The sequence below is a fragment of the Fomitiporia mediterranea genome, assembly GCF_000271605.1.
Source record: "Fomitiporia mediterranea MF3/22 unplaced genomic scaffold FOMMEscaffold_11, whole genome shotgun sequence".
Taxonomy (NCBI): domain Eukaryota; kingdom Fungi; phylum Basidiomycota; class Agaricomycetes; order Hymenochaetales; family Hymenochaetaceae; genus Fomitiporia; species Fomitiporia mediterranea.
In genome coordinates this window covers 759414-783366 of record NW_006760396.1, presented here as the reverse complement: position 1 = coordinate 783366, position 23953 = coordinate 759414, and the positions used below count along the sequence as shown (strand labels likewise).

Below are 23953 nucleotides of genomic sequence, written 5' to 3'. Positions count from 1 at the left end.
TCCGGGAAATTGACAGAACTACATCTGCTATCGCCTCGCACCACCGCGTCGGCGTCCGCGCATCCCAGACACTCTTCCTCCACCCCTGGTAGTCGACCGTGCTCGCTTCGGAGTTGAGGTAGAGACAGACGTTGGCGGAGATTCTATGGCCGAAGCATTGCCGCTAAATCCTGATCCCGAGTCATAGGCAGAAGTTGTGTCAGAACCTAGCCAATTGAAGACCTGCCGATTCGTAGGTTCTGTAAGTCTTAATGCAGGTACGGGAGAGCTAGAGCGCGGTGGGAGTTCTCTCGGACTGGCACCATCCAAGGAGATTCTCTTCCTACTGTCCTGTGTAGTATCATCGGTAAAGATCTCTTGAAGAGGTCGTTTATGAAGGATTCGCGAAGGCGCTGTACTCGAGCCAGTCGCTGAGGTGATGTGACTAGCCTCAGAAGACATAGAGACGGGTACAATCAATGTCCCTGTTTGTGTCGGAACGGAATCAAGTGCTACAGCATCCGTGCGAACAACGGTGGGTGGAGCCTGCTCGTCTGTCAAGGTCATCTGTGCCAGGGATGGAGTTCCCGTCGATGATCCTCCTCCGACTGCACCAATTGGGTCGGAGTCTCTATCGGAGACGGGACCGGAAATCGACGTTGATACAGAGGGAGTTGATGACTGAGCGAATGTTGAAGTCTTCATTTCTCCCGCTGCTTCTTCCAAAGTAACCGAGCTCCGTGAGCGCTTGTGCATGGCTACGTTATCTGGACGACTCGTACAAAAGTCGTCGGGAATAAGTCGTTCGAGGGAAAATTTAAGATAATCCTCTGGGATAGGTGTATTTTCCCAAGTCTCGCCTCGCCCGAGTGCTTCTTCTAACGCTCGATCAGCGGCATCAAGCCGTCTGCACGCTTTAGCAAATTCTGGGACTTCACGCAAGTCAGACATTGATGGAAGCTCCTCCGGTGGTGGAGCTTTGAACTTGGTAACTCCTCTTGGTGGAACGTAACCGTATTGACCTAAAGCGTAATAAGCGGCACCTTGGAACTCTTTCCGAGCTTCGCTGTAATCGTATTCGAGATGTCGCGGGCCCCAAGGACGAATATCAAAGCGACGTAAAGAATGTCGCGATGTGAGAGGAATCCAACCAGACGGAATTGGCGTTGAAGCCCGGGTATCCGTAATTGGAGAATTTGCACGAGTGGCTGAGCGTGACTGCGATGATTGTCTGTATTTACTATGTAGCCGTACTTTTCCAAGAGGAGAGCTTGACCGGGAAGTCGGAGGCGTCGAGCGAGCGACATTTGTACCGACAACCGTGCTGATAATGTGTCGCATCGACGATGGTCCACTGTATGCGATTGGGATAGAAGATTGATCCTTTTTCTGTTCGGGCAAGGCACTCTCGCCACTGCGACTACCAGGCTTGTCGAATAGCAAGGAATCAGTAGATTTGAGGCGTTCTTGATGAGCAGAAAGAGATTTAGAGCTAGATTGATCCATTTTCGAAGAACTGGAAGAGAGAGATCGTGAAGCTCTATTTGCTGCTGCTTCACGAAGATGTGAATCCGAAGTAGACCGGTGAAGCGGGATAGAGAAAGAAAACTCCTCGATAGGTGTATCTAATCTCTTTTGTACACTTTCCGCATGTCCTTTAATCCATACTTACATGGAATAAATATAAGAAACTGTATGCTTATATATTATCATCGAAAATACCTACCCTTTCTAAATCGCGGTGGGATGTCTTCATATTTTGTTGAAGAATGAGGCATGGGTGGCGTTTCTGAAGACATCTTCGTATTGTTTCTTGGGCTCGTCAGCGATGGTATACTTTGCACCGCAAAGAAACAAGCGCTTCTTTGCTTGCTTGTCAAGAGATAATTATGAATCCGTGGAAGAGCAAGCGGGAGACGGGAAAGATGCAAAGATCCAAGAGGCTCCTTCCAATTCCGGATGTCAGAAGATCATTCCCACGTCTTCGGCACATGTTAAATTAATAAACTCGTCTTAGGTTGACAAAATAATTCCTTGCGGATTAGAATGTGCAGGCGAATGCAATTGACGGCTGGGATCATATTATAGTTGGGAGAGACGACATCATATTATGAGCAAAGTTTCAAAAATAACATTGATATTTAGTGCTTCAAGAAATAACAACGCGTTGCCAAATAATAATACTGTACCCATCTGTATGGGTACAACCAGCCGGAGTGCGTTACCGGTGAAAATTGGAAACCAACCCATGCGTACGCGTTACAGTTGCTAACTCAGGCAACCTAGACGGATCTTGCCGGATGTTACTATACTAGATTAGCATTAGTATATAGATTCAATCTTATCTATTTTCTGAACGAAAAAGGAACATTAGACCAAATGGAGAAAATAAGGTGACCTACTACTACCTATTTCCGAGGTTGTTCATTCTGTCTTGAAGATAAAAATACCTGGAGGCCGTAGTCAACAATACTGTACACTCGCTAATAACGTTAAGGCATTGAGTAGTACTTCTGGACTTATTCCAAGTGCTCAGGAAGAGGATATATATGCTTACAATGACGAGGGAATACTATGGGGGGAGGATGGAGTTGGTTTGCCTACAATCCAGTAATCTTTTCAAGTTTTCTTACGCTTGTAGTACTATACTTGATTACACTTGAATTGTCTTACATAATCTAATACTCGCTTAAAAAATGTAACGCTCCTTAAGGGAAAGCAACTACTTCTATGCGTTACACGTTACTCCTAGCAACCAAACCACCCCTGCGTTACACGTTACGGTTGTACCCATACAGATGGGTACAGTATGGCAAATATAAGTACATATACTGCAGACCGGCTTAGAATTTCGCTGACACACGAGAGTATGCTCGTCATTTCCGGTGCAAACATTAATGTGAGTCTTCCTGACCACTTGTCATGACACATCCCCACGATTGTTTTATCACTGAACAGTTAACCATCATCCGACCCGATACCACGATTCGTGAGTGCTGTATAAGTTCAACTTCACAGGTGACAGAGTTCAAACCTTATTTTTCCTAGTGGTAAAAATTATATGATAGTCGCTAGTTGGCGACGTTCAAGCTAGTCTATTAGACGCTAACAATGATGTATAAATACTTCCTGCAAATGTGTGCACGGGATGGTTCTCCGATTTTACGCATTTATGAGAGAGTTTCAGCGATTATATTCGAGAGTTAGTGCGCATGAATTAAATTTGTTCATTTCGATGGTCCTATACACCTAAACATAATGGGACAATTACGGTCGATACTGTTTTCTAATGCACTTTCTTACATAAGTAGAGATCATGATGGACCGCTCGGCATGCAGCCTTGCATTGAATTCAATCAAGCTTCTATTTCACACGACTTAACATGAGGCAAGGGTGGGTAGAGAGGAAGCAGTGCAGCTTGACTGTTGACAATCACCACCTCGACCATCCTCCCAGCATGAGTGGTAAGCTCAACTTATGGGGTACATATCGGATGCTAGCAGTCTCTACATAGAACGATCTTGACATAATCTACAGTGCTTGGTGTCGGTGATGTACAGTGGGATCGTCCCCTTCGAAGCAAAGGTGTTTGTGTGGAAGTGCGGCTCGGTGACACTGTCAAGAAAACACGCATAGTCAAGAGCAGAACGTACGACTTGCATGAGATATTGACATTGTTAGTGCTTCTCCACTATATCTCACTTTTCGGCTGCTCATACTTTGCGCATAGTCAGCGCACCGAATCCACGGATTTTTCAATTGCAGTGATACACGAGTCAAAGATTGGACTTCCGGACGTAGTACTTGGCTTCTTAAACATTCGTGTTGATGAGCTCTCTAGCAGATGTGCAAGGGGCCCAAGTAAGCAGTTATTTTTTCTCTGTATGAAGAGAGATTACTCACCATTTGCTTTGACAAAGTTTCTCTGTCCATGAAATCGCAGAATTTGAAGAATCAGAAAAGGTTAAATCTAACCGTCCATCTGCTTCCTGATCAGATTACACCATTGCATATTAAAAGTAGCTTCAGTCATGCAGCTCAATCAGGACACCAAGTAGGAAATGAAGGCCTGAATGTGGCTGATGATATTGGGCCTCTTCTAAGTGGGGAAAGTGGTTTATTCAAGTCTATAGCAGCGCTCTTCTTGAAGGTCGATATAGTGGTCAAGATAGTTGATGAATTATCTAAGGTGGATTTTCAAGATCATATGTGTGTGATTAAACGTTCCTCATTGATAGCAAGGTCCATTTCCGTTTCTAAATCTTGCATGGCAAATCACGTCAAGTCTGTACAAGGTATTCAAGATCAATTGGTTTTATATCCAGTATAGACATTAACGTGTCTTTCTTAATAGATCGTTGCACACCAGCTCGAGACTGATCAAGAATTCGTCAATCTTGTCCGTGTAATGGAGGAGGCGTATGACTTTGTCACCGATGCTGAGACATTGCCCGACAAATCAGAGAGCTTCAAGTCAACAATTAACGAGCTTCTACAGCAGACAATAGAGTGCTGCTATTTCATTCAGCACTATGCAAATCGTAATTTTCTTGGTGAGTGTAATTGCAATAATCTTAGTTATGAGAAACTGACCCGCCAGAAAGAATGGATACCTCAGATGAGCCGTGATAAAGTCAGAAAATTCACCAATCGCTTCGTTGAGCTTAAGAAGAATCTAGACTCCAACACCGCTCTACACACCGCATTTGTTTCTGCACGGATATTAGAGAAGGTCAACGAAATGTGTGAGTCTGAATTCCTTCCTCGATGCATTTATTTTCTCAGAATCATGTGACCAGATTTGAGGGACAAACTCATGCCGTCCAAGATGAATTCATTTGATCACCATGTCTGCTTGGAGGATACACGCTTTGAACTACTGAACCACATTGCGGATTGGCTTCTATCGGATACCAAGCAAAATATCCTATGGCTTCACGGTGTTGCGGGCTCAGGGAAAAGCACTATGGCTACAACCGTTGCGGAGTTCTGTGGCAATATCTCACGACTTGGTGCCCACTTGTTTTTCAGTAGAGTCAATGGTGCCGAAGATCAACTCACGTCCATTTTCCGAACAATTGCTTTCAAGCTAGCTTGTTTCGACTCATCAATAGCGCGGCACAGAGGATGCTGTTCGGAGGAGTGAATACGTGACCAATGCCAGAGCTGATGTCTAGTTCAGGGAGCTTCTTATGGTGCCACTCAAAGCTGCGAGAGATAAGGTGCATGGCCCGATCGTCATAATTCTTGATGCACTAGATGAGTGTGGTACGCCTGGTGCTCGAAGGAGCTTGATGGAGCTTCTCAAGGACGAGTTGGGAAAGCTACCCCCGAAATTCCAGTTTCTCATAACAAGCCGACCGGAGGACGATATGATCACAGCCCTGTCGAACAGGCCAAACGCAGTGTATGAGATTAGTTTGGACTCTGAATCGGCTAATAGCAGGCGCGACGTTCTCCGATACATTGATTACGAAATGTCGAGAATTGTCAACAAGACACAGATTGTTATTCCGAATGATTGGCTATGGTCCAAACAGATAGAAAAACTTGCAGATGCCTCCGAGGGGTTATTCATATGGGCATCGACAGCCATTAACCTCGTCGCGGAGAGCCCGAGTAAATTTCTAAACTGGATGACCTTGTGAACGCATCCAATCGACTGAAGGGCCTTGACCAGCTGTACGAATCGGTCTTGAGAAATTCTGGAGTCATTGCAATGGATGACCGCTCTTCCATAATTCGCTTCCAAGAAGTTTTGGGTCTTGCTTTACTCAGCAAAGTTCCCCTCTCAGACGCCATGATTGATGCGATTCTCGGTTTATTGCCCACCGAACCGTCGTGCGAAATTCTCTCGAAGCTCGGCAGTGTACTTGTATTCAGACGAGGCGAACCTGTTCATGTACTCCACACGTCATTTGCCGACTATCTCTTATCAACGCACTACTCTCGACCGTGCAGCAACCATACGAACCCTTCTGAATGTCCATCTGATCCATGGTCTATTGACAAGGCCTCTCAGCAATCAGCCATCGCCATGCGATGCTTTGTCGTCATGAAGGACATGCTTCATTTTAGTATGTGCGATCTCGAATCGTCTTTTGTATATAACAAAAGTGTCACCGATATTGAGGACCGTATCAACGAGAAGTTACCGCTGCATCTGCAATATGTGTGCACGTACTGGGTACAGCACCTTGTCGATGCATCGCACTCACGCGAGCTGTTGGATGAGTTGACGGCATTCGCGCGCAAGCGGTTACTTTATTGGTTTGAGGTGATAGGCCTACTAGGCCTGGTGCGTGGTATTGCGAGTCGAGCGCTTTTGGATGCCGCTGCGTGGTCTGAGGTGAGCAACGTCATGTTCGGTTATGTGCAGGCACTGATACTCGTCTAGAAATGTGATCCAGACATTTCTTCGTTCTTAAAGGATGCTACCAGACTCGCCTCTGAATTCGCCATCCCCATGACTGAAAGCACGCCGCATATCTATGTCTCTATGCTCCCACTCATGAAGGGTGAATCGGAAGTCGCTTCCCACTACTCGAAACAGACATCTCGGATGGTGGTAGTCGATCGAGTAGGGACGAAACGGCCGCCGCTGTGGTTGAAAGTATTAGAGGGGCATTCGGATAATGTTTGGTCTGTCGCATTCTCCCCTGATGGGAAATGTGTCGCGTCGGGCTCCAATGACGGGACGGTCAGAATATGGGATGTTGAGAGTGGTGAGATGGTATACGTGCTTTTCGAAGAGATCCGAGCGTTCATCACTTCCGTCGTATTCTCGCCAGACGGGCATCGCCTCGCCTCCGGATCATACGCAAAGACAGTCACAATCTGGGACTGTGAGTCGAGGGAAGTGGTCTCAGCACCATTTGAAGGACATACTGGCAGTGTGTGGAACGTTGCATTCTCACCAGACGGAACGCACGTTGCTTCAGCCTCGGAGGATGCAACAATAAGAGTATGGGACATCATGAGTGCTTCCACTGTACGTGTTCTTGAAGGTCATACAGCTGCTGTACGTTGTGTCGCCGTCTCCTCTGACGGGAAGCAAATGGTTTCGGGCTCTGAGGACAAGACAATTCGAGTCTGGGACGCGATAAACGGACAGGCCATTGGCAATCCTTTCGTAGGACACGCCGACGAAACCTTGTCTGTGGCAATCTCATCCGATGATAGACACATTGTCTCTGGCTCGAGTGACCGCACAGTGAGAATCTGGGATGCGAGGAGTGGGAAAGTCATCGCCAGCCTATTTTGGCACTCAAACACTGTTTTTTCTGTCGCATTTTCATCTGACGGAAGGCGTGTTTTGTCGGGATCCGGTGATTGCACAATTGTTGTATGGGATGTGGAGAGCGGTGACATAGTTTCTGGCCCATTCACTGGTCATGCAGATCATGTTCACTGAGCACTCTGTCGCGTTCTCCCCTGATCGATCGCGCATTGTCTCGGGATCCTCGGACAAAACTGTCAGAATATGGGACGCGTCGATCGGCAAAATTGTATCCGACTCTAATTATGTGTGTTGCGTTTTCTCCAGATGGTAGCCGAATAGCGTCAGGCGCTAATGATAAGACAGTGCGACTCTGGGACCCTCGCACTGGTGAAGCATCTTCTACGCTACTTGAGGGACATACAAAGGATGTCAATTCTATTGCTTTTCGGCGTGGTGGAAGACAAATTGCTTCTGGTTCTGAAGATAAGACCGTCATTGTCTGGGACGTAGAAAGTGCTAAGATGACATTCAAGCCGCTCAAGGGACACACGGACACTGTTTATTCAGTTGCCTTCTCTCCTGATGGTACGCGTATCGTCTCTGGCTCTTTCGACAGAACTATTATTGTCTGGAACGCTGAAAACGGAGACATGATTACTCGATCAGATCAAGTGCACGAGACTAAAATCTGGACTGTCACCTTCTCACCGGGTGGCACGCTTATCGCATCGTCGTCTGACAACAATGATGTCATCATCTGGAACGCCGAAAGCGGGAAATGTATTTCTGGACCTTTCAAGGCACCTCGAGACAGCACATATTCCTACTACGCGCCACTCACCTTCTCTCCTGACGGGAGGTGTATTGCCTCGCGCAGTTCGAACAATTATGTCATTATTCGTGACGTGCAGAGTAGCCAGATCGAGTCTGGACCGCTGAGAGGACACAGACACATAGTCATGTCTATTGTGTTTTCACCTGACGGGGCATACATAGTTTCCGGTTCATACGATCGCACGATTATTGTATGGGATGCCAGTGATGGAAACATTATTTCTGAACTATATCAAGGACACACTAGTGGTATTACTTGTATTGCCTTTTCACCAGGTGGTTCACATATCGTTTCCTGTTCATTTGACACAACAATACGTATTTGGGAGGCACCAGGCAAAGAAGCTGTTTCTTCAACGGTTGGAAGACTGCCCGATAATGCAGTTGCCTCTCATTCATCTTCACAGGACACCAATGAAGGCTTTGCAAATTGGACCCTTGCGGACAATGGATGGGTATTAGGACCACAAGGCGAGCTGCTTTTATGGCTTCCTCCCGATATTCGCCCGACTCTCTGGCGGCCACACAACACGGCCGTTTTCAGTTGTGATTTTTCTACGAAGCTGAATTTCAAGAACGTTGCATATGGTCTACATTGGCGAGAATGCTTCAATCCGGATGTATGATCTTGATTTTTGCTTTTTTTACTATTATATACATCCAATGTCTATCAAGCTTCAGCATGTGTTACCATAGTTTAGGTATTTTAGGGTTTTGAGTTGATCCTATTGGTTTGTGGGCTTCCCTCAACACTGGCGCTGCAATAAGAACAGCTCCACCAGCGTCAAAGATAGGGACACATTTAGTACAGCAGACAATGATTCCTCATAGGACAGAAGCATCCCTTGCCAATCTGCTGTTCTTGAAAGATTATATCGAATTGGGGATTAGAATGTGCAGGCGAAAGTAATTGACGACTAGGATCGTATCATAGCTGGTCAATACAACATCATATTATGAGCAAAGTTGCAAAAATGACATTGATATTCAGTGCTTCAAGATGTAACAACGCATTGCCAAACATTAGTACATATGCCATATGCCATGATACTTAATGACAACGCAACCAATCCACACAAAATACGTAGCTGGAGATTCGCGGTAATGGCAGCACATATCACCACGGGAGCGTTGCGAAGTCATATAGGCCACCTCATAAGGATAGTCGTTGGAAACAGGCCTAGAAAAGACTCTCTTGCCCGGCGACAAGGCCGCCGAAGTAGCATGTAACAGCCTTCAGCTTTCCGCCCATATATTCTTCTTCCACTTCAACAAGTTCCTCCGGTTCCCGCTGCGTGCTCACTAAGTTTGAACTTCTGGAGACACCCGCGGACGTACGTCTTAGCAAGCCCGATACCTCTTCGAGATCCACGTTGCGGGGTAGAAAGTAAGCGACATTGCCTGTTATCTGCCGTGTACAAAGGAAAAGTTCATCACCTGGAACGGGACGAATCAACTGCAGTGAGTAAAAGCTCTGGAGTACGTCTGCTTCTGTCTTTTCTTTTTGCGGGGAGTCAGTCAGGTAAGATGGCCCACCCCATGGAGGACTCAAAAAGACAACGTCTATGGATCGCTTCTCTGGAGGTCGCTTAGCATAGGTACGTGCAAAGTCCAGATAATCGGCAAGAACAAACTCGATTCTATCTTGGACGCCGTAGATGGCTGCATTATGTCGTGCTAGCGCTAACCGGGTAGGAGAGTTGTCAAGGGCAATGACTGTGACATGAAGCCCATGAGCGATTTCAATGACGAAGATACGCATCACAACTCACCGCGATGGCACGTCTTGGCGAACGCAATTGCATTTCCTCCAACACCACAGAATGCGTCCAGGATGGTGTCACATCGACATCGTTCGGCTATTTGCTCTGCAATTTTTTCAGGCGTGACGCTGTACCAGCCTTCTTCGTCTAAGAGACAGCCTCGGTCGTATAACGAGAAATATCGATTCCTTTGGGCGAAATCTTAGCTGTCATCAATTGGAAGGGACGATAATGCAGACTCGGCACTCACATTTTTGAAGATGTTCGGGGACATCTTCGACAGAAGTAAAGCGCGGAACAAGATTCGACGCGTCGTATCTTTCCTGCCCATCGTCCAACAAACGCAGTCTTCTCTTCTTGGATGGAGGCGTGGCGGGGACTGGTTGCTCGTTACCCTGTTGGACTGGGGCCGAGTTCTGCGAGTCCATACTTGATTTGAGAAAAGATGCGATGCTCGACATGTGTAAAGTTCGGTTTCTTTTCCCCATAATGATATAAAACGTATTCTATGGATGGCTTTTATTTGAGTACAAGAGTACAAAGGGCCGAAACGACGTGTCGAGTCGTGTGTAGAGTCAGAATGAAGTCAAGACGTCGCACCAACTGAAAGACCAAAGTCACCAAAGTTGCGATGAACTTATTATGTAATATTAATGTCGAGAATTCTCCTACTACCTATATTCATACCTATTTACCTCATCACAACACGACTTCTTGAGTTCTGTCCTCGATCGACAACTCCTCTACAAAGCTTCTCGTTTTCCTTCAATGTCCTCCTTGCCTAGCTATACCAAAGATTGGCCAGGAATAGTCCGCCCTGTCAATCCGAAGGATCTTGTGGACGTCCCCTACGATACTATAATCAGCACCTCGTCAATATTTTGGCAAAAAAGACCAGGCAGTGCTGTACCGAGAATGGTCGTCAGAAGCCGTTGCACGAATTGCAAACACCGAAATCTTCGGTGCACTCGCCTTGATCCGTGCAACAATTGCAGAATAAAGCGGCTCCGCTGTAGTTATCCAAAACCTCCTATGTCTATCCTTCCAACGCCGGTATACGGCTCTCCAAGCCTGATGATTGTCTCATCACCAAACAAAAATAATTTTGAACTTCTTCAGCCGGACCACCAAGAGGGCGAATATAAACCAATTGAAGCACCTTCTGAACAACGTCAAACATCGGCCCGGTGTTTGTCACTGCCAGACAACGGCTGCGAAACGCAAATGGGCAGCACTACATCTGTTTTGGAACGACATGTGCCTCTTCGACGGGAAAGGGGTTCGAATACATTGGCTCAAGTATCAGAACATAAATCTTCAAAGACAAATCGACCTACAACGACTAGTCCGTTCGTCGTAGTTTGTTTTCTTGACTTAATGACACGTAGTCTTTATTAGGAAAAGACAATGTCTTGTGGACGACTCTTGACATGGGTGCTCGGAGAACGCGTCCATTAGCAGATAAGATTCCCACACCTAGAATACCGTATATCTGGGCTGAGGTGTGTTTAATTGAAGGATAGCCTATTGCAGAAAAATGACTCAAATGCTTAGACGTACGAAGAGTTACTTGGTGCTGTGCCTTTTCTATCGACGATGAACAACGGAGTCTCTGCTGAAGTCAGTTTGTCTCCGATGATTCTCGTTGAAGATGGGCTTTGGACTGGGCTATGGACGGGATCGGACATTATTCAGTTACAAACGTGAGCTTGGATATTGCATTTCGGCTTAGCAGTGGTACAGAAACGCTTTTGACTACAGAGCTCGTCTATTCTCTTTTTCAGGGTCAAAATCTAATAGTACAATTATGCCTGAAAAGCATTCGACGACGGAATGTACCGTTTCTGCAGCTGAAAGTACAGATTGGTGTCAATTACCGCCGGGAGCGGGTGACGATGACTGTCCTAGCGACATGGAGCTCGAGTATCCGGAAGAAGAGTCAATATGTGAAACGTCACTAGTTCGGGAACCCTCCCCTGTGACTCGGTCAATCGAGAAATGTTTCCGAGAAGCTGGAATCTCTGATCTCAGTTCAGAGTATCACGATGCAAGTACTGGCGACCTCTCAAGGTCATTTCCACCCAGACTGACCGATGTGGCGGTGCAAATGTACTTACCAGCTCACATTCCTACACGTGATCCAGGAGATTCCACAAACTTCGGAAGTATTTCTTGTGCAGCGCGAATAGCACCGAATAATTCTTCCTCGTCTTCTGCGGACGATTCTTCGGAGCCATCCCTACGCGTGGTACAAAGTCGGCCCGACGAGATTGAACGCTTATACAGGGCGTACGAAGGCGGCTATCCTGTTTCTGTAATAGTAGATACAGCTTGGTCTCAGTATCCCTTTACCGTGCTTCCGAGTTGTAAGTACGTCGTGCTAGGGTTCTTTCATATTACTAGTATTGAGGTCAGTACGGGGAATAATTGCTTACATGGAATCAGACCTTACAGAATTTATTGTGTAGAATCATTCTGAGAATAGGGAGCCGATTATGGGGAAGAATGGTATACAGCGAACTTGTGGGCTCATGCAATGGACGTTCACCTTGCGATGGACTCCAGGAGGACCATTAGACTCCAATATTCCAATAGATATCGACGGACGTCCCCAATCATCTCCTCCAGTACCTTGGTGGATTTCATCGGAGTCTGATTTGGCTATTTTAGAGCCAGCGTCCCCAACCATCGAGTTGATCGAACCGTATCTTTTGAACACGAGCATATTGCATTGGGTCATTATGCGTGATACATACGAAGGTGTTGCAGATCCGTCTCAGCGTACATGGCTCTGTAAAATATGTGGTAAACTAAGCGCATCAAGTTGGATCGGGGAATATGTATGCTCTTATTGCGGACCAGAGGTAGGCTTTTCTTCATGCACTAAATTAACGACTCTATGTTCAGAAGATTTTAGAAGCTGGACGTCATGAGGTCCCGGAAGGTTGTATTTGCCCATTCGGTCTTAGACAGACAACGTTCTCTAATAGTGTGGGAACCCTGCCCACACGTTCCTGAAGGATTTGTGTCGGAAAAAAGCCATTGGAAGGACTTGCTAAGCCATTTCAGGTACACTCCTAAGCGTCCGAATCATCATAACGAGACCACCAATTCTAACGCGATCTGTTCGAACACGAAACACGGTGAAACCACGGAGGAATGTCTTGAGGAGCGACTAAAGCAACGAACTTCGGAAGGAGTAGTTGGAGAAGCGTCTAGATCAGCCGAAGATGCTTCACAGCCGGACGACGAAGCATTTGTTGTCGATCTACTATTCATAAGAAATCGCACCGAGTTAGAGAAGGATGCCGATGCTCTCTTTCTTGCTTTCCAGAAAGAAGTTCCTATGCACTTCGAAAGAATAAAGTCCAAAGTATCAGGTCAGGTCTCTTGCTTCCGTTCTTGACAATCAACATTTGAAACAGTTTATGTTTCTAGCCGGAATATTCACATTTAGTGTTAATCGACAGTCGCCGCTGCATCAGCTCTCGGAAGGACGTTCAAACTGGAGTTCAGCCCCAGCGTGCATTACTAGAGTGCGCCAAATGATGATTGAATACGCTTGCCACTTCGCCGGTTGCACTCGCGATGCAGGCGAGTCTCTCTCATACCTTTGGGTTGTCGCCTGGTTCGGAGAGAGCCCTGTGAAGGTACGTGCTCTTTGTTAGAACTCAGTCACTTCACAGACTCTTGCCTAGACCGAACTCCAAGCAAATGCCGTTGAACATCCTGTTATACTAATGTGCCTCGGTGCTGATTTGAATATTGTATTCGCAAAACTCGGGCAAAAAGACATTCAAAAGCAGGCCTCAAAATCCAAAGTTAAAATTCCTAAGGTAACAAAGGATGATGTAGATGTAGAAATGGTTATAGAAGATGAATCGATTAGAATGGCCAATTCTGGTGCTCACGCGGGGGTCTGGTGTGACGGGGAAGGAAAGGAAAGGAGCAAGGGATTGATGGCAGCGGACCGCCTTAAAATTTCGCTGACGCATGGGAGTATACTCGTCATTTCAGGTGCAGACATTAATGTGGGTTTTGCTGATAGCTCGTCATTATACGTCCTCACAGTTGCCTCATCGTTAATTAGCTGACCATCGTCCGATCCGATATGGCAATTTGTGAGTGTGTATCCCTTCACAGTGGTCAAGACTTATTCTTCTTAGTGTTGAAATTATCTGACGGTCGCTAGTTGACAACGTTCAGGCTAGCCTATTACAGCCTGATGGTGATGTATTAATAATTGCCTGCATACAGCCGGGTTGGTCAGAAATGCGTGGACGTGATGGTTCTCTGATTCTACACGTCTATGAGAGAATCTGAGTGATTATTTTTGGAGTATTAGTGCACATAAATTAGTTTGTTCATGTCGACGGCCCTATACACCCTGCAGACAAGCATCTGTGATGAATGCCAGTACACATCTCTTAGCGATTTCTCCTGAACCCTGGTAGACAACATACTCAGAATTACGATCGAGACGATGTCGTCTCTGGTCAACGTCGTGTTCCATACACTTGCCCTATTGCCGGCATTGACCCAGTTTCATCTCCTTCCGCAAGATGCTCAGGGACCGAGGGCATACCACTCTATCATCATGGACCAGAGCTAAGTTCTTTAATTTTCATCATAAGACATCATTTCATTTGATTTTCGCATTCATATGAAACGTCTCGTTTGATCCACCAAAGACAATTTCCCTGCATACTAACAACACAAACATACGCGATCGCTCCAATGTATTTCGAACCCTACAGTAGAAAAGCTCATAAGGAATACGGTATTAAGGAATAAATGTATTGAGAAATAGAAATTGCTGTGACAAACCTCATTGTTCCCAATTATTTCCAGTCTCTTATGGAATAAATCTATAAAATAATAGGAGTTCAGTGAAACGAGTGTATTCGTTGTGAGATTTTCTACTGTACATGGTTTTCCTTTCCGTGGTTTTTACCCTTCAAAGAAGGTTTTCCCACGGAGGGTTTTAGTCCAGTAGGCCCTTCGACGTTCGTAGATGGTTCCTTATCTGTTTTTATCTGTTTTTAGTACGTTCATGTGCGCTGCTCTCGCTGTAATTATTTCAAATAGAACACTTCTTACATAAGGACTGTTCGGCATACATTGTACAGCACCTTATATTCAAATAAATCAAGCTTCCAATTCGCACGACATGGCAATGAGGTAAGGGTGGGGCGAGGGCGTACTCTAAATTGGTAGCCGTTAACGATCATCTCTTTGACCCGTTCCTCCCAGCATGAATGATACGATGAACGTATGGGGTACGTATTGCAATCGGGCATCGTCTACATAAATGTATCTTGACATGATCCACAGTGCTTGGTGCTTGTGATGTACAGTGGGATCGCCTCTTGCGTAGCAAAGGTGCTTGTGTGGAAGTGCGGCTTGGTGACGCTGTTAGAAAAACCCGTACAATTAGGAGCGGATTATACAACTGGCATGAGATATTGACATTGTTAGCATCATCCCACAAGACCTCACTTTGTTGGTTACTCATGATTTGCAAATAGTCGACGCACCAAATCCACAGAGTTTACTTTTGCATTGATACATGAGTCAAAGATTGGACTTCCAGACGTAGTTCTTGGTTCCTCAATTATTCGACTTGATGAGCTCTCTAACAGATGCGCAAAGGGTCCAAGTTGGGCAATTATCTTCTCTCTGCATGCAAAAACTTTGCTCACCATTTGTTTTAACGCAGTTTCGCTGCCCTTGGAATCGCAGAGGGTAAAGGATCACAAAAGGCAGAACCTAACTGTGCATCTGCTTCCCGATCACATTACACCACTACAAATTGAAACCAGCTTCAATTATGCTGCTCAATCTGCACCCCATGTCGGAAATAAAGGCCTGAGTGTGGCCGATGACATCACGCCTCTTCTCAGTGGAGAAAGTGATTTATTTAAGTCTATCGCGACTCTTTTCTTGAAGGTAGACATAGTAGTTAAGATAGTTGACGAATTATCTAAGGTATGTTTCGAGAACATGTGTTTGTGATTAAAAGTTGCTCATTGATAGTAAGGTCCATCCATTTCTGAATGTTGCTTGGCAAATCACATCAAGTCTATACAAGGCATTCAAATTTGATCGATTTACTACTTCTGATTGAAATTGATGTCTTTCATAATAGGTGGTTGCATATCAACTCGAGACTGATCAAGAATTCGTCAATCTTGTCCGTGTAATGGAGAAGGCATACGACTTTGTTACTGATGCTGAGATATTGCTGGACAAATCAGAGAACCTTAAGTCAACAATTAATGAGCTTCTGCAGCAGACAATAGAGTGCTGCTATTTCATTCAGCACTATGCAAATCGTAATTTTCTCGGTGAGTGTAATTGCAATAATCTTATTATGGAGAAGTTAGAACTGACGCTGTGCATAGCACGGATACCTCGGATGAGCCGTGATAAAGTCAGAAAATTCACCAATCGCTTCGTTGAGATTAAGAAGAATCTAGACTCCAACACCGCCCTGCACACCGCATTTGTTTCTGCACGGATATCAGAGAAGGTCAACGAAATGTGTGAGTCTGGATTCCTTCCTCGATGCATTTATTTTCTCAGAATCATGTGACAGATTTGAGGGACAAACTGATGCCGTCGAACATGAACTCATTTGATCACCAGTCCTGCTTCGAGGATACACGCTTTGAACTACTGAACCACATTGCGGATTGGCTTCTATCGGATACTAAGCAAAACATCCTATGGCTTCACGGTGTCGCGGGCTCAGGGAAAAGCACTATTGCTACAACCGTTGCGGAGTTCTGTGGCAATATCTCACGACTTGGTGCCCACTTGTTTTTCAGTAGAGTCAATGGTGCCGAAGATCAACTCGCGTCCATTTTCCGAACGATTGCTTTCCAACTAGCTTGTTTCGACTCATCAATAGCGCGATGTATTGAAAGTGCTGTTCAGAAGAGCGAATACGTCACCAATTCCAGAGCTGAGGTCCAGTTCAGGGAGCTTCTTATGGCGCCACTCACGGATGCGAGGGATAAGGTGCATGGTCCGATTGTCATCATTATTGACGCACTAGATGAGTGTGGCACACCCACTGCTCGAAGGAGCTTGATGAAGATTCTCAAGGGCGAATTCGGAAAGCTACCTCCAAACTTCCGATTTGTCATCACGAGCAGGCCAGAGGACGATATCACCACAGCCCTGTCGAACCGACCGAACTCAGTATACGAGATTAGTTTAGGCTCTGTGTCGGCTGATAGCAGGCGCGACGTTCTCCGATACATTGATTACGAGATGTCCAGGATTGTCAACGAGACCCAGATCGTTGTTCCGGATGACTGGCTGTGGTCCAAACAGATGGAAAGACTTGCGGATGCTTCGGAGGGGTTATTCATATGGGCATCAACGGCTATCAACCTCGTTTCGGAAAGTACCAGTAAATTTCGTAAACTGAAAGAACTTGTGAATGCATCTAATCGACTGAAGGGTCTTGACCAGCTTTACGAATCGGTGTTGAGAAATTCTGGAGTCATTGCAATGGACGATCCTTCTTCTATAGTTCGCTTCCAACAAGTGTTGGGCCTTGCTTTACTCAGCCGGGTACCACTCTCAGACATAATAATTGATGCACTTCTCGGCTTACCACCTGAGGAGCCATCATATGAAATTCTCTCAAAGCTCGGTAGTGTTCTTGTATTCAGACGAGGCGAATCTGTTCGTCTACTCCACACGTCTTTTGCCGACTACCTCCTATCCACGCACTGCTCCCAACCGTGCAGCAAGCATGGAAACTCTTTCGAATGTCTATCCGACCCATGGTTCATTGATAAGGCCTCTCAGCAATCGGCCATCGCCTTGCGATGCTTCATCGTCATGAAGGACATGCTTCATTTTAATATGTGCAACCTTGAATCGTCTTTCATATACAACAAAAATGTCACCAGGATTGAGGACCGTATCAACGAGACGTCACCGGCGCATCTGCAATATGCGTGCGCGTACTGGGCACAGCACCTCGTCGATGCATCGTACTCACACAAGCTGTTGGATGAGTTAATATCTTTCGCGCACAAGCGGCTACTGTACTGGTTTGAGGTGATTGGCCTACTTGGTCTTGTGCACAGTATTGCGAATCGGGCGCTTCTGGACGGTGCAGCTTGGTCTGAGGTGAGCAACATCGAGTTCAATTCAATTCAGGCACTGATTCTCGTCTAGAAGCATGATTCAGACGTTTCTTTGTTCCTGAAGGATGCTAGCAAACTCGCCTCAGCATTTGCCACACCCATGGCTGAATGCACACCGCATATCTACGTCTCCATGCTCCCACTCATGAAGGATGATTCGAAGGTGGCAGCTCATTATTCGAAACAGACATCAGCGAACGTAGAGGTTGATCGAATAGGAACGAAGCGACCGTCATTATGGTTGAAAGTGTTGGATGGACATTCGGATAGAATTCAGTCGGTCTCATTCTCGCCTGACGGGAAGCGTGTCGTGTCGGGCTCGGGTGATGGAACAGCCAGAATCTGGGGCGTCGAGAGTGGTGAGGTGCTATGCGAATTTTTTGAAGAGAACGGAGCGTACGTCACTTCCGTCACATTCTCGCCAGACGGCCAGCGCATTGTCTCTGGGTCGTGGGGCGGGACAGTCACGATCTGGGACATTGAGTCGAGGGCGGTGATCTCAGGGCCATTTGAAGGACATACTGCGGGTGTATATGCTGTCGCATTCTCACGTGATGGAACGCACGTTGCATCGGCCTCAGCAGATACAACAATAAGAGTGTGGGACGTCAAGAGCGGGTTTGCTGTTCACGTTCTTGAAGGACATACGGCTGGCATCTGTTCGATCGCCTTCTTTTCTGACGGGAAGCGAATTGTTTCGGGTTCCAGGGATATGACAATTAGAATCTGGGACACAGAAACAGAGCAGGCCATCTGCGAGCCTTTTGCCGGACACACTGACGAAGTTTGGTCTGTGGCAATCTCGCCGGATGGCAGACGCATTGTGTCTGCCTCGCGTGATCGCACAGTGAGGATCTGGGATGTGGATAGCGGGAGAGTTGTCACCGACCCATTTCAGCATTCAAACACTGTTTTCGCTGTTGCATTTTCATCTGACGGAACGCGTATTGTGTCTGGAGCTGCAGATAACACAATCGTTGTCTGGGACGCCGAGAGCGGTGACATAGTTTCTGGCCCATTTACTGGACACACAGATATTGTTTACTCTGTCGCCTTCTCCCCCGACAGGTCACGCATCGTCTCAGGATCCCACGACAAGACTGTCAGACTCTGGGACGCATCAATCGGCAAAGTTGTATCCAGCACATCTGTCAGGCACACGACAGCGGTTACGTCTGTTGCTTTCTCGCTAGATGGTAGTCGGATAGCGTCAGGTTCCTATGACAAAACGGTGAGACTCTGGGATGCTAGTACTGGAGAAGTAGCCTCTGCATCATTTGAAGGGCATGCAGATGTTGTTTTTTCTGTTGCCTTCTCACCTGATGGGAAACGAATTATCTCTGGTTCCTGGGATAAGTGTGTCATCATCTGGGACGTGCAGGATAGTAAAATGGTATTCACACCACTCCAGGGGCACACAGACTCCGTCACTTCTGTCGCCTTCTCTCCCGATGGCACTCGTGTCGTCTCTGGCTCTGATGATAAAACCATTATTATCTGGAATGCAGAGAGCGGAGACAAGGTTGCTCAATCAGAACAAGTGCACACGACTGAGATCTTCACTGTTGCCTTCTCACCGGATGGTATGCTTATTGCATCGGCGTCTCACAACAACGATGTTGTCATCTGGAATGCCGAAAGCGGGAAATGTGTTTCCCGACCTTTCAAAGCACCTCAGGACAGTACTAGTACATTTCCCAACTTCGCGCCACTGGCTTTCTCTCCTGACGAGAGATGCATTGCCTCGCGCAGTTCTGACGACGATATCATTATTCGTGATGTGCATAGCGGAAAGATCATTTTTGGACCGCTGAAAGGGCACAGCAACACAGTCACGTCCGCTGCGTTTTCACCCGCCAGTGCATATCTCGTTTCCGGTTCATTCGATCGGACAATTATTGTTTGGGACGTTAACAATGGAGATATGCTTTCTGAGCCATACCAAGGACACGCCGGTCCTGTTACTTGTGTTGCTCTTTCACCAGATGGTTTGCATACTGTTTCCTGTTCACTTGACGCAACGATACGTATTTGGGCTGTACCAGGCAAGGAAACCGTCTCCTCGATAACTGGAGAACTGCCATACAATGCAGTCACCTCAAGTTCATCCATAGAAGACATCAACGAAGGCTTTACGAGTTGGACTTTGTCTAGTGACGGGTGGGTATTAGGCGTACAAGATGAGTTACTTTTATGGCTTCCTCCCGACATTCGCCCGACTCTATGGCGGCCACAGAATACAGCCGTTTTCAGTTGTGATTTTTCTACAAAGCTGAATTTCAAGAATGTTGCATATGGTCTACATTGGCAAGAATGCTTCAATCCGAATGTATGATCCTGATTTTTGCTTTATTTACTGTTATGCACATCTAATGTTGTTATCAAGCTTTAGCATGTGTAATCATAGTTTAGTTCTTTTAGAGTTTACAGTTGATCCTATTAGTTCATAGGCTGTACTCAACACTTGTGCTGTAATAAGAACAGTTCTATTAGTGTCAAAGATAGGGACACATTTAGTACAGCAGACAATTGCTCAGAGAACTTTTACTCAAGCTTATGTGTTTAGAAGCAGACTTGACTTTTTTAAACTCAACTCAGTTTGACAAAGATTTATACTTTTTGCAGAATTCAAAGATATATTAGAGTACATTGTTACTAGGATTATAATTGAGTTGAATTGTATGACAACATGTTTCTATCTAGTAAAATCATTTTTTTTAATTATTCAGTAGCTTAGAATATACAAATTCTCAGTTAACATAATACAAGATTGAGATAGTCACACAAGGCAGAATCATGTTCTGCATAGACCAGAATTTTAGTTAGAATGTGAAAGTAGCCAATCAGAGCAACTTTATTACATTCTGATAAACATTCTGAGTACTTTCAAAAGTTGATTTTGCCTTGTGTGAGTGTAACACTGGGAGAAGTGGCTAAAGGATTTATATTCTAATACTATCACCTAAAGCCAGACTGAAAATAGAAATAGTTACTATAATAAGTAATCCTACATTTATCCTACAAAATCCTTAATACAGAACTTAACAATATCTTGTTATATTAATGTAACTATAGGCTTCAATTGTTATAGTATCTTGTAAAAATGTTCCTGACTTTTCTTTTTTAAGGATTTGGTTATGTACTATGACTCACCACTCAAAGGACTTAAAAAGACAATTTTAAGACAGTATTTCTTTAAAGGTTACTTAGTATAAGGGCAGGAAAAGTCTAGGTGATTTGTAAGGGCAAACTCGATTCTGACACTGTTGATAGTTGTGTCATACTGTACTAATACTAATCAGGTAAGAGGATTGCCAAGAACAATGACTGAGGTATGAAATCTAAGTATAATTTTAAAAACAATTAAGAATAAAAAAATAGAGTATACACTATAGCTCACTGTAAGAGTATAATAATGTGTAAATGTGCACTTGCACACAGCTCTGTCAATCAGAGATTCATGAAGATTAAGGTTTCCTGATTCCACACTTTCATTATTATTATACAAATTTGAGATTTATTTTCTTTAACATACACATAAAAAATCAAGTATTCATGTTGGTGACTCTGTACTATAGTTGCTGATGTCCGGTCCCAGACCGCTCGGACTCGGTCCGGACACAGGACTGGACTGATGGACCAGTCCTCTACAGTCCGGTCCTCATGGGTCCAGGAGAGGTCCGGTCCTGGGTCCATCATTTTGAGAAATTTCCCGGACTGATGGACTCGTCCGGACCCGGACTGGACTCTGGACCTGAATAACCTGAACTAATGTCTCAAATCTCGTTTCCCATATCTCTAGCTCACTATACTAAAACAGATCATACTCCTTTAAGGATCTTTGAATATTAGCTAGCACTTGCATAGTACATTTTACAAGTTTCTGGCAGTCCAAGCAAAGCAAAACTTTACTCCTGTTCTTTACTGTTCAATGTATGGCTTACTAAACTTGACTCTTCCTATCTGGTTATTGTCTCCTGAAATATTTATTCCCTTTATGTATATTCACTCCTCTCCTGTCCTATGCCAAAGACGCCACAGTCCCAGCCGCCCTCCCCAGTCAAGCAGCCAGCCAATGCCCCTGCCCCTGACAAATTAGACAAGATGTCTGAAATCACTCTCAGAAAGAAGAAGAACGCTGACGCTCAGGCTGCTTTCCGTGCACGCCGTGCTAACTATATTGCCACCCTCGAAGAGACAGGTCTGTCTGCTGCTAAGTACCTAAATATTCATGTTCTGACAACTAAGTGTCCGTAAATCGCAGTAACCAGCTTAGAGGCAGTTGTAGTCCAGCTTCAGGACTCGTGTCGCGAGGCTCGCGCCAAAGCCTCAGAATTGCGTCAGGAAAACCACTACAGTGTCTAGTCTGTAGATTATGTAGTATATACAAAAATATATTACTTTTGTACTTAGATACAAAGAATAATACTCTAACTCATCTCTTAAATTTTTTTTCTCTCAGGTCCGGTTATGGACCGGTCCAGAACCGGACTGGAACTTGGGTCCGGTCCACTACCCGTCCACATAGGTCCGGTCCCCAGTCCGGGACACTCCCGGACCGCAGATTTGGTCCGGTCCTGAGTCCAGGTGAAGTATGCCCGGACCGGACCAGGACCGGACTTCAGCAACTATACTCTGTACACCCTTGCAATGATTAGTCAAGAATCTGTAATGAACTTCAACAGATACGCTTCCTCTATCAATTTTTCTTTGTTGATTCACTCAGAGTTATGGTCAGGTTATAATAATGGCATAAGTAGTACTGTTGTAGTTGAGTTGCACATGCTTTCTTACATGGGAATCATGATACAGCCCTGCCAATGCCGTAGTTGAATCCATCACCTAGTCAAATATTTACAGTAAGTGGGTTGAGCTACTTATTTAACTGGTTACTTTGGAAATCGCTGTTGTTGCTCGTCCGCAGATTTCGCTGGGTTTATTATCACAGCCCTACCGTCAATAGTCTGTCTGACGTCATTGTCCAGCTGAGGTAATGTCAGTCACGTGGAAAAGAATTCACCATTTTCAGCAGCTCAACTGCGCATTTCATGATGCGAACACCTGTTACGCTGACCGTGACATTGGGCGCTTATCATGCCTCCGATGCATGGGACCTAGAATCGGACGATACTAGCGGGTACCTTGCATAGACTCGCTCCGATCCCTCCTAAACCGCGTCAACCATGGGTGCAATGGTCAACTTACGAGGTACGTCTGTCAACTCAATGCCAAATGATGTAATCCCAGCTCGGTTTAACGTCGACGTGATTATCAGTGATCCGCCTCGACTACTTACGGTGGGATGTTCCATTGCATAGAAAACAACCAAATCTCTATGCCGAAATATCTCTCGGCGGTACCCTTCAGAAGACGCGTACGATCAAGGATAAATTGCCCACTTGGAACGAGATCCTGTCATTGTGCGTGCACCGTTCATTCTGATTCGACATCAGGAACTTACCTCAACAACGCAGTCCACTAATTGATGAATCTGTGATCGTTTCGATAAGGGTCCTGCATAAATCAGCAATCCCGATTCGAGATGATGTCTGCATCGGTTCAGTCAACACTGAACTCCACGAGCTATCTGGAAGATGTATCAATGGGCCGAGTGTAACGATTGCACTCTTGTGCTGAGCGCGCGCAAGCGCGCTCCTTGCTATGAAGGTGTTGTGGGTGCTTGTAGGTGCTTTTTTCGTTATTAGTTAGCCTACTTGTATCCACTACACGTGTAACCGCATATATAAAGAGTCTTCGGGCTAAGGGTTAGGGGATTCTTTTCCCCTTCTCGACGCTCGATTACTGATTACCCCAGTCAGTGTATTGAGTGCGCTGGTAAAGAAGAGAATCTTCCTCATGTAAGGCTATTCTACATATCCTTACATATTTTTGACTGTATAAATCAATCCCCATCGATCCTGCTGGGTCGTGAGCGTTGTCTAGGGTCTGATCAACCCTTGGCATTGTCTCATTGCCTGGCGCGAAG

The 23953-nt window shown here is 45.6% G+C and overlaps 8 protein-coding genes across 8 annotated transcripts; 6 read left to right on the top strand and 2 right to left on the bottom strand.

The window, feature by feature from the left end:
• Positions 1–27: 27 nt before the first annotated feature.
• FOMMEDRAFT_160153 (uncharacterized protein) lies at positions 28–1778 on the bottom strand (the record flags this gene model as incomplete). The annotated part of the gene is made up of 2 exons (XM_007269986.1): positions 28–1646; positions 1706–1778. 2 exons carry the CDS (start codon positions 1776–1778, stop codon positions 28–30), a joined length of 1692 nt encoding a protein of 563 aa, XP_007270048.1.
• A 1659-nt stretch (positions 1779–3437) lies between these two features.
• FOMMEDRAFT_160152 (WD40 repeat-like protein) lies at positions 3438–7394 on the top strand (the record flags this gene model as incomplete). The annotated part of the gene is made up of 11 exons (XM_007269985.1): positions 3438–3462; positions 3518–3656; positions 3711–3841; positions 3901–4169; positions 4219–4275; positions 4335–4533; positions 4585–4725; positions 4780–5122; positions 5163–5583; positions 5649–6329; positions 6378–7394. The coding sequence occupies 11 exons, from the start codon at positions 3438–3440 to the stop codon at positions 7392–7394; spliced, it is 3423 nt and encodes a 1140-aa protein (XP_007270047.1).
• Positions 7395–7504: 110 nt separating this feature from the next.
• FOMMEDRAFT_160151 (WD40 repeat-like protein) lies at positions 7505–8662 on the top strand (the record flags this gene model as incomplete). Its single annotated transcript, XM_007269984.1, has 1 exon — positions 7505–8662. One exon carries the CDS (start codon positions 7505–7507, stop codon positions 8660–8662), a length of 1158 nt encoding a protein of 385 aa, XP_007270046.1.
• A 554-nt stretch (positions 8663–9216) lies between these two features.
• FOMMEDRAFT_93573 (S-adenosyl-L-methionine-dependent methyltransferase) lies at positions 9217–10227 on the bottom strand (the record flags this gene model as incomplete). The annotated part of the gene is made up of 4 exons (XM_007269891.1): positions 9217–9315; positions 9361–9752; positions 9809–10000; positions 10050–10227. 4 exons carry the CDS (start codon positions 10225–10227, stop codon positions 9217–9219), a joined length of 861 nt encoding a protein of 286 aa, XP_007269953.1.
• Positions 10228–10567: 340 nt separating this feature from the next.
• Positions 10568–14122, top strand: FOMMEDRAFT_31009 (uncharacterized protein; the record flags this gene model as incomplete). Its single annotated transcript, XM_007269798.1, has 14 exons — positions 10568–10761; positions 10919–11148; positions 11198–11301; positions 11354–11419; positions 11451–11502; positions 11584–11869; positions 11966–12169; positions 12203–12209; positions 12268–12663; positions 12717–13179; positions 13238–13449; positions 13498–13830; positions 13890–13920; positions 13992–14122. The coding sequence occupies 14 exons, from the start codon at positions 10568–10570 to the stop codon at positions 14120–14122; spliced, it is 2709 nt and encodes a 902-aa protein (XP_007269860.1).
• A 2304-nt stretch (positions 14123–16426) lies between these two features.
• On the top strand, positions 16427–20302 carry FOMMEDRAFT_92804 (WD40 repeat-like protein; the record flags this gene model as incomplete). The annotated part of the gene is made up of 4 exons (XM_007269845.1): positions 16427–17950; positions 17999–18965; positions 19002–19217; positions 19260–20302. The coding sequence occupies 4 exons, from the start codon at positions 16427–16429 to the stop codon at positions 20300–20302; spliced, it is 3750 nt and encodes a 1249-aa protein (XP_007269907.1).
• A 1688-nt stretch (positions 20303–21990) lies between these two features.
• On the top strand, positions 21991–23117 carry FOMMEDRAFT_160147 (uncharacterized protein; the record flags this gene model as incomplete). The annotated part of the gene is made up of 3 exons (XM_007269983.1): positions 21991–22168; positions 22232–22331; positions 23000–23117. The coding sequence occupies 3 exons, from the start codon at positions 21991–21993 to the stop codon at positions 23115–23117; spliced, it is 396 nt and encodes a 131-aa protein (XP_007270045.1).
• Positions 23118–23150: 33 nt separating this feature from the next.
• FOMMEDRAFT_160146 (uncharacterized protein) lies at positions 23151–23604 on the top strand (the record flags this gene model as incomplete). Its single annotated transcript, XM_007269982.1, has 3 exons — positions 23151–23175; positions 23243–23387; positions 23421–23604. 3 exons carry the CDS (start codon positions 23151–23153, stop codon positions 23602–23604), a joined length of 354 nt encoding a protein of 117 aa, XP_007270044.1.
• Between the last annotated feature and the right edge of the window lie 349 nt (positions 23605–23953).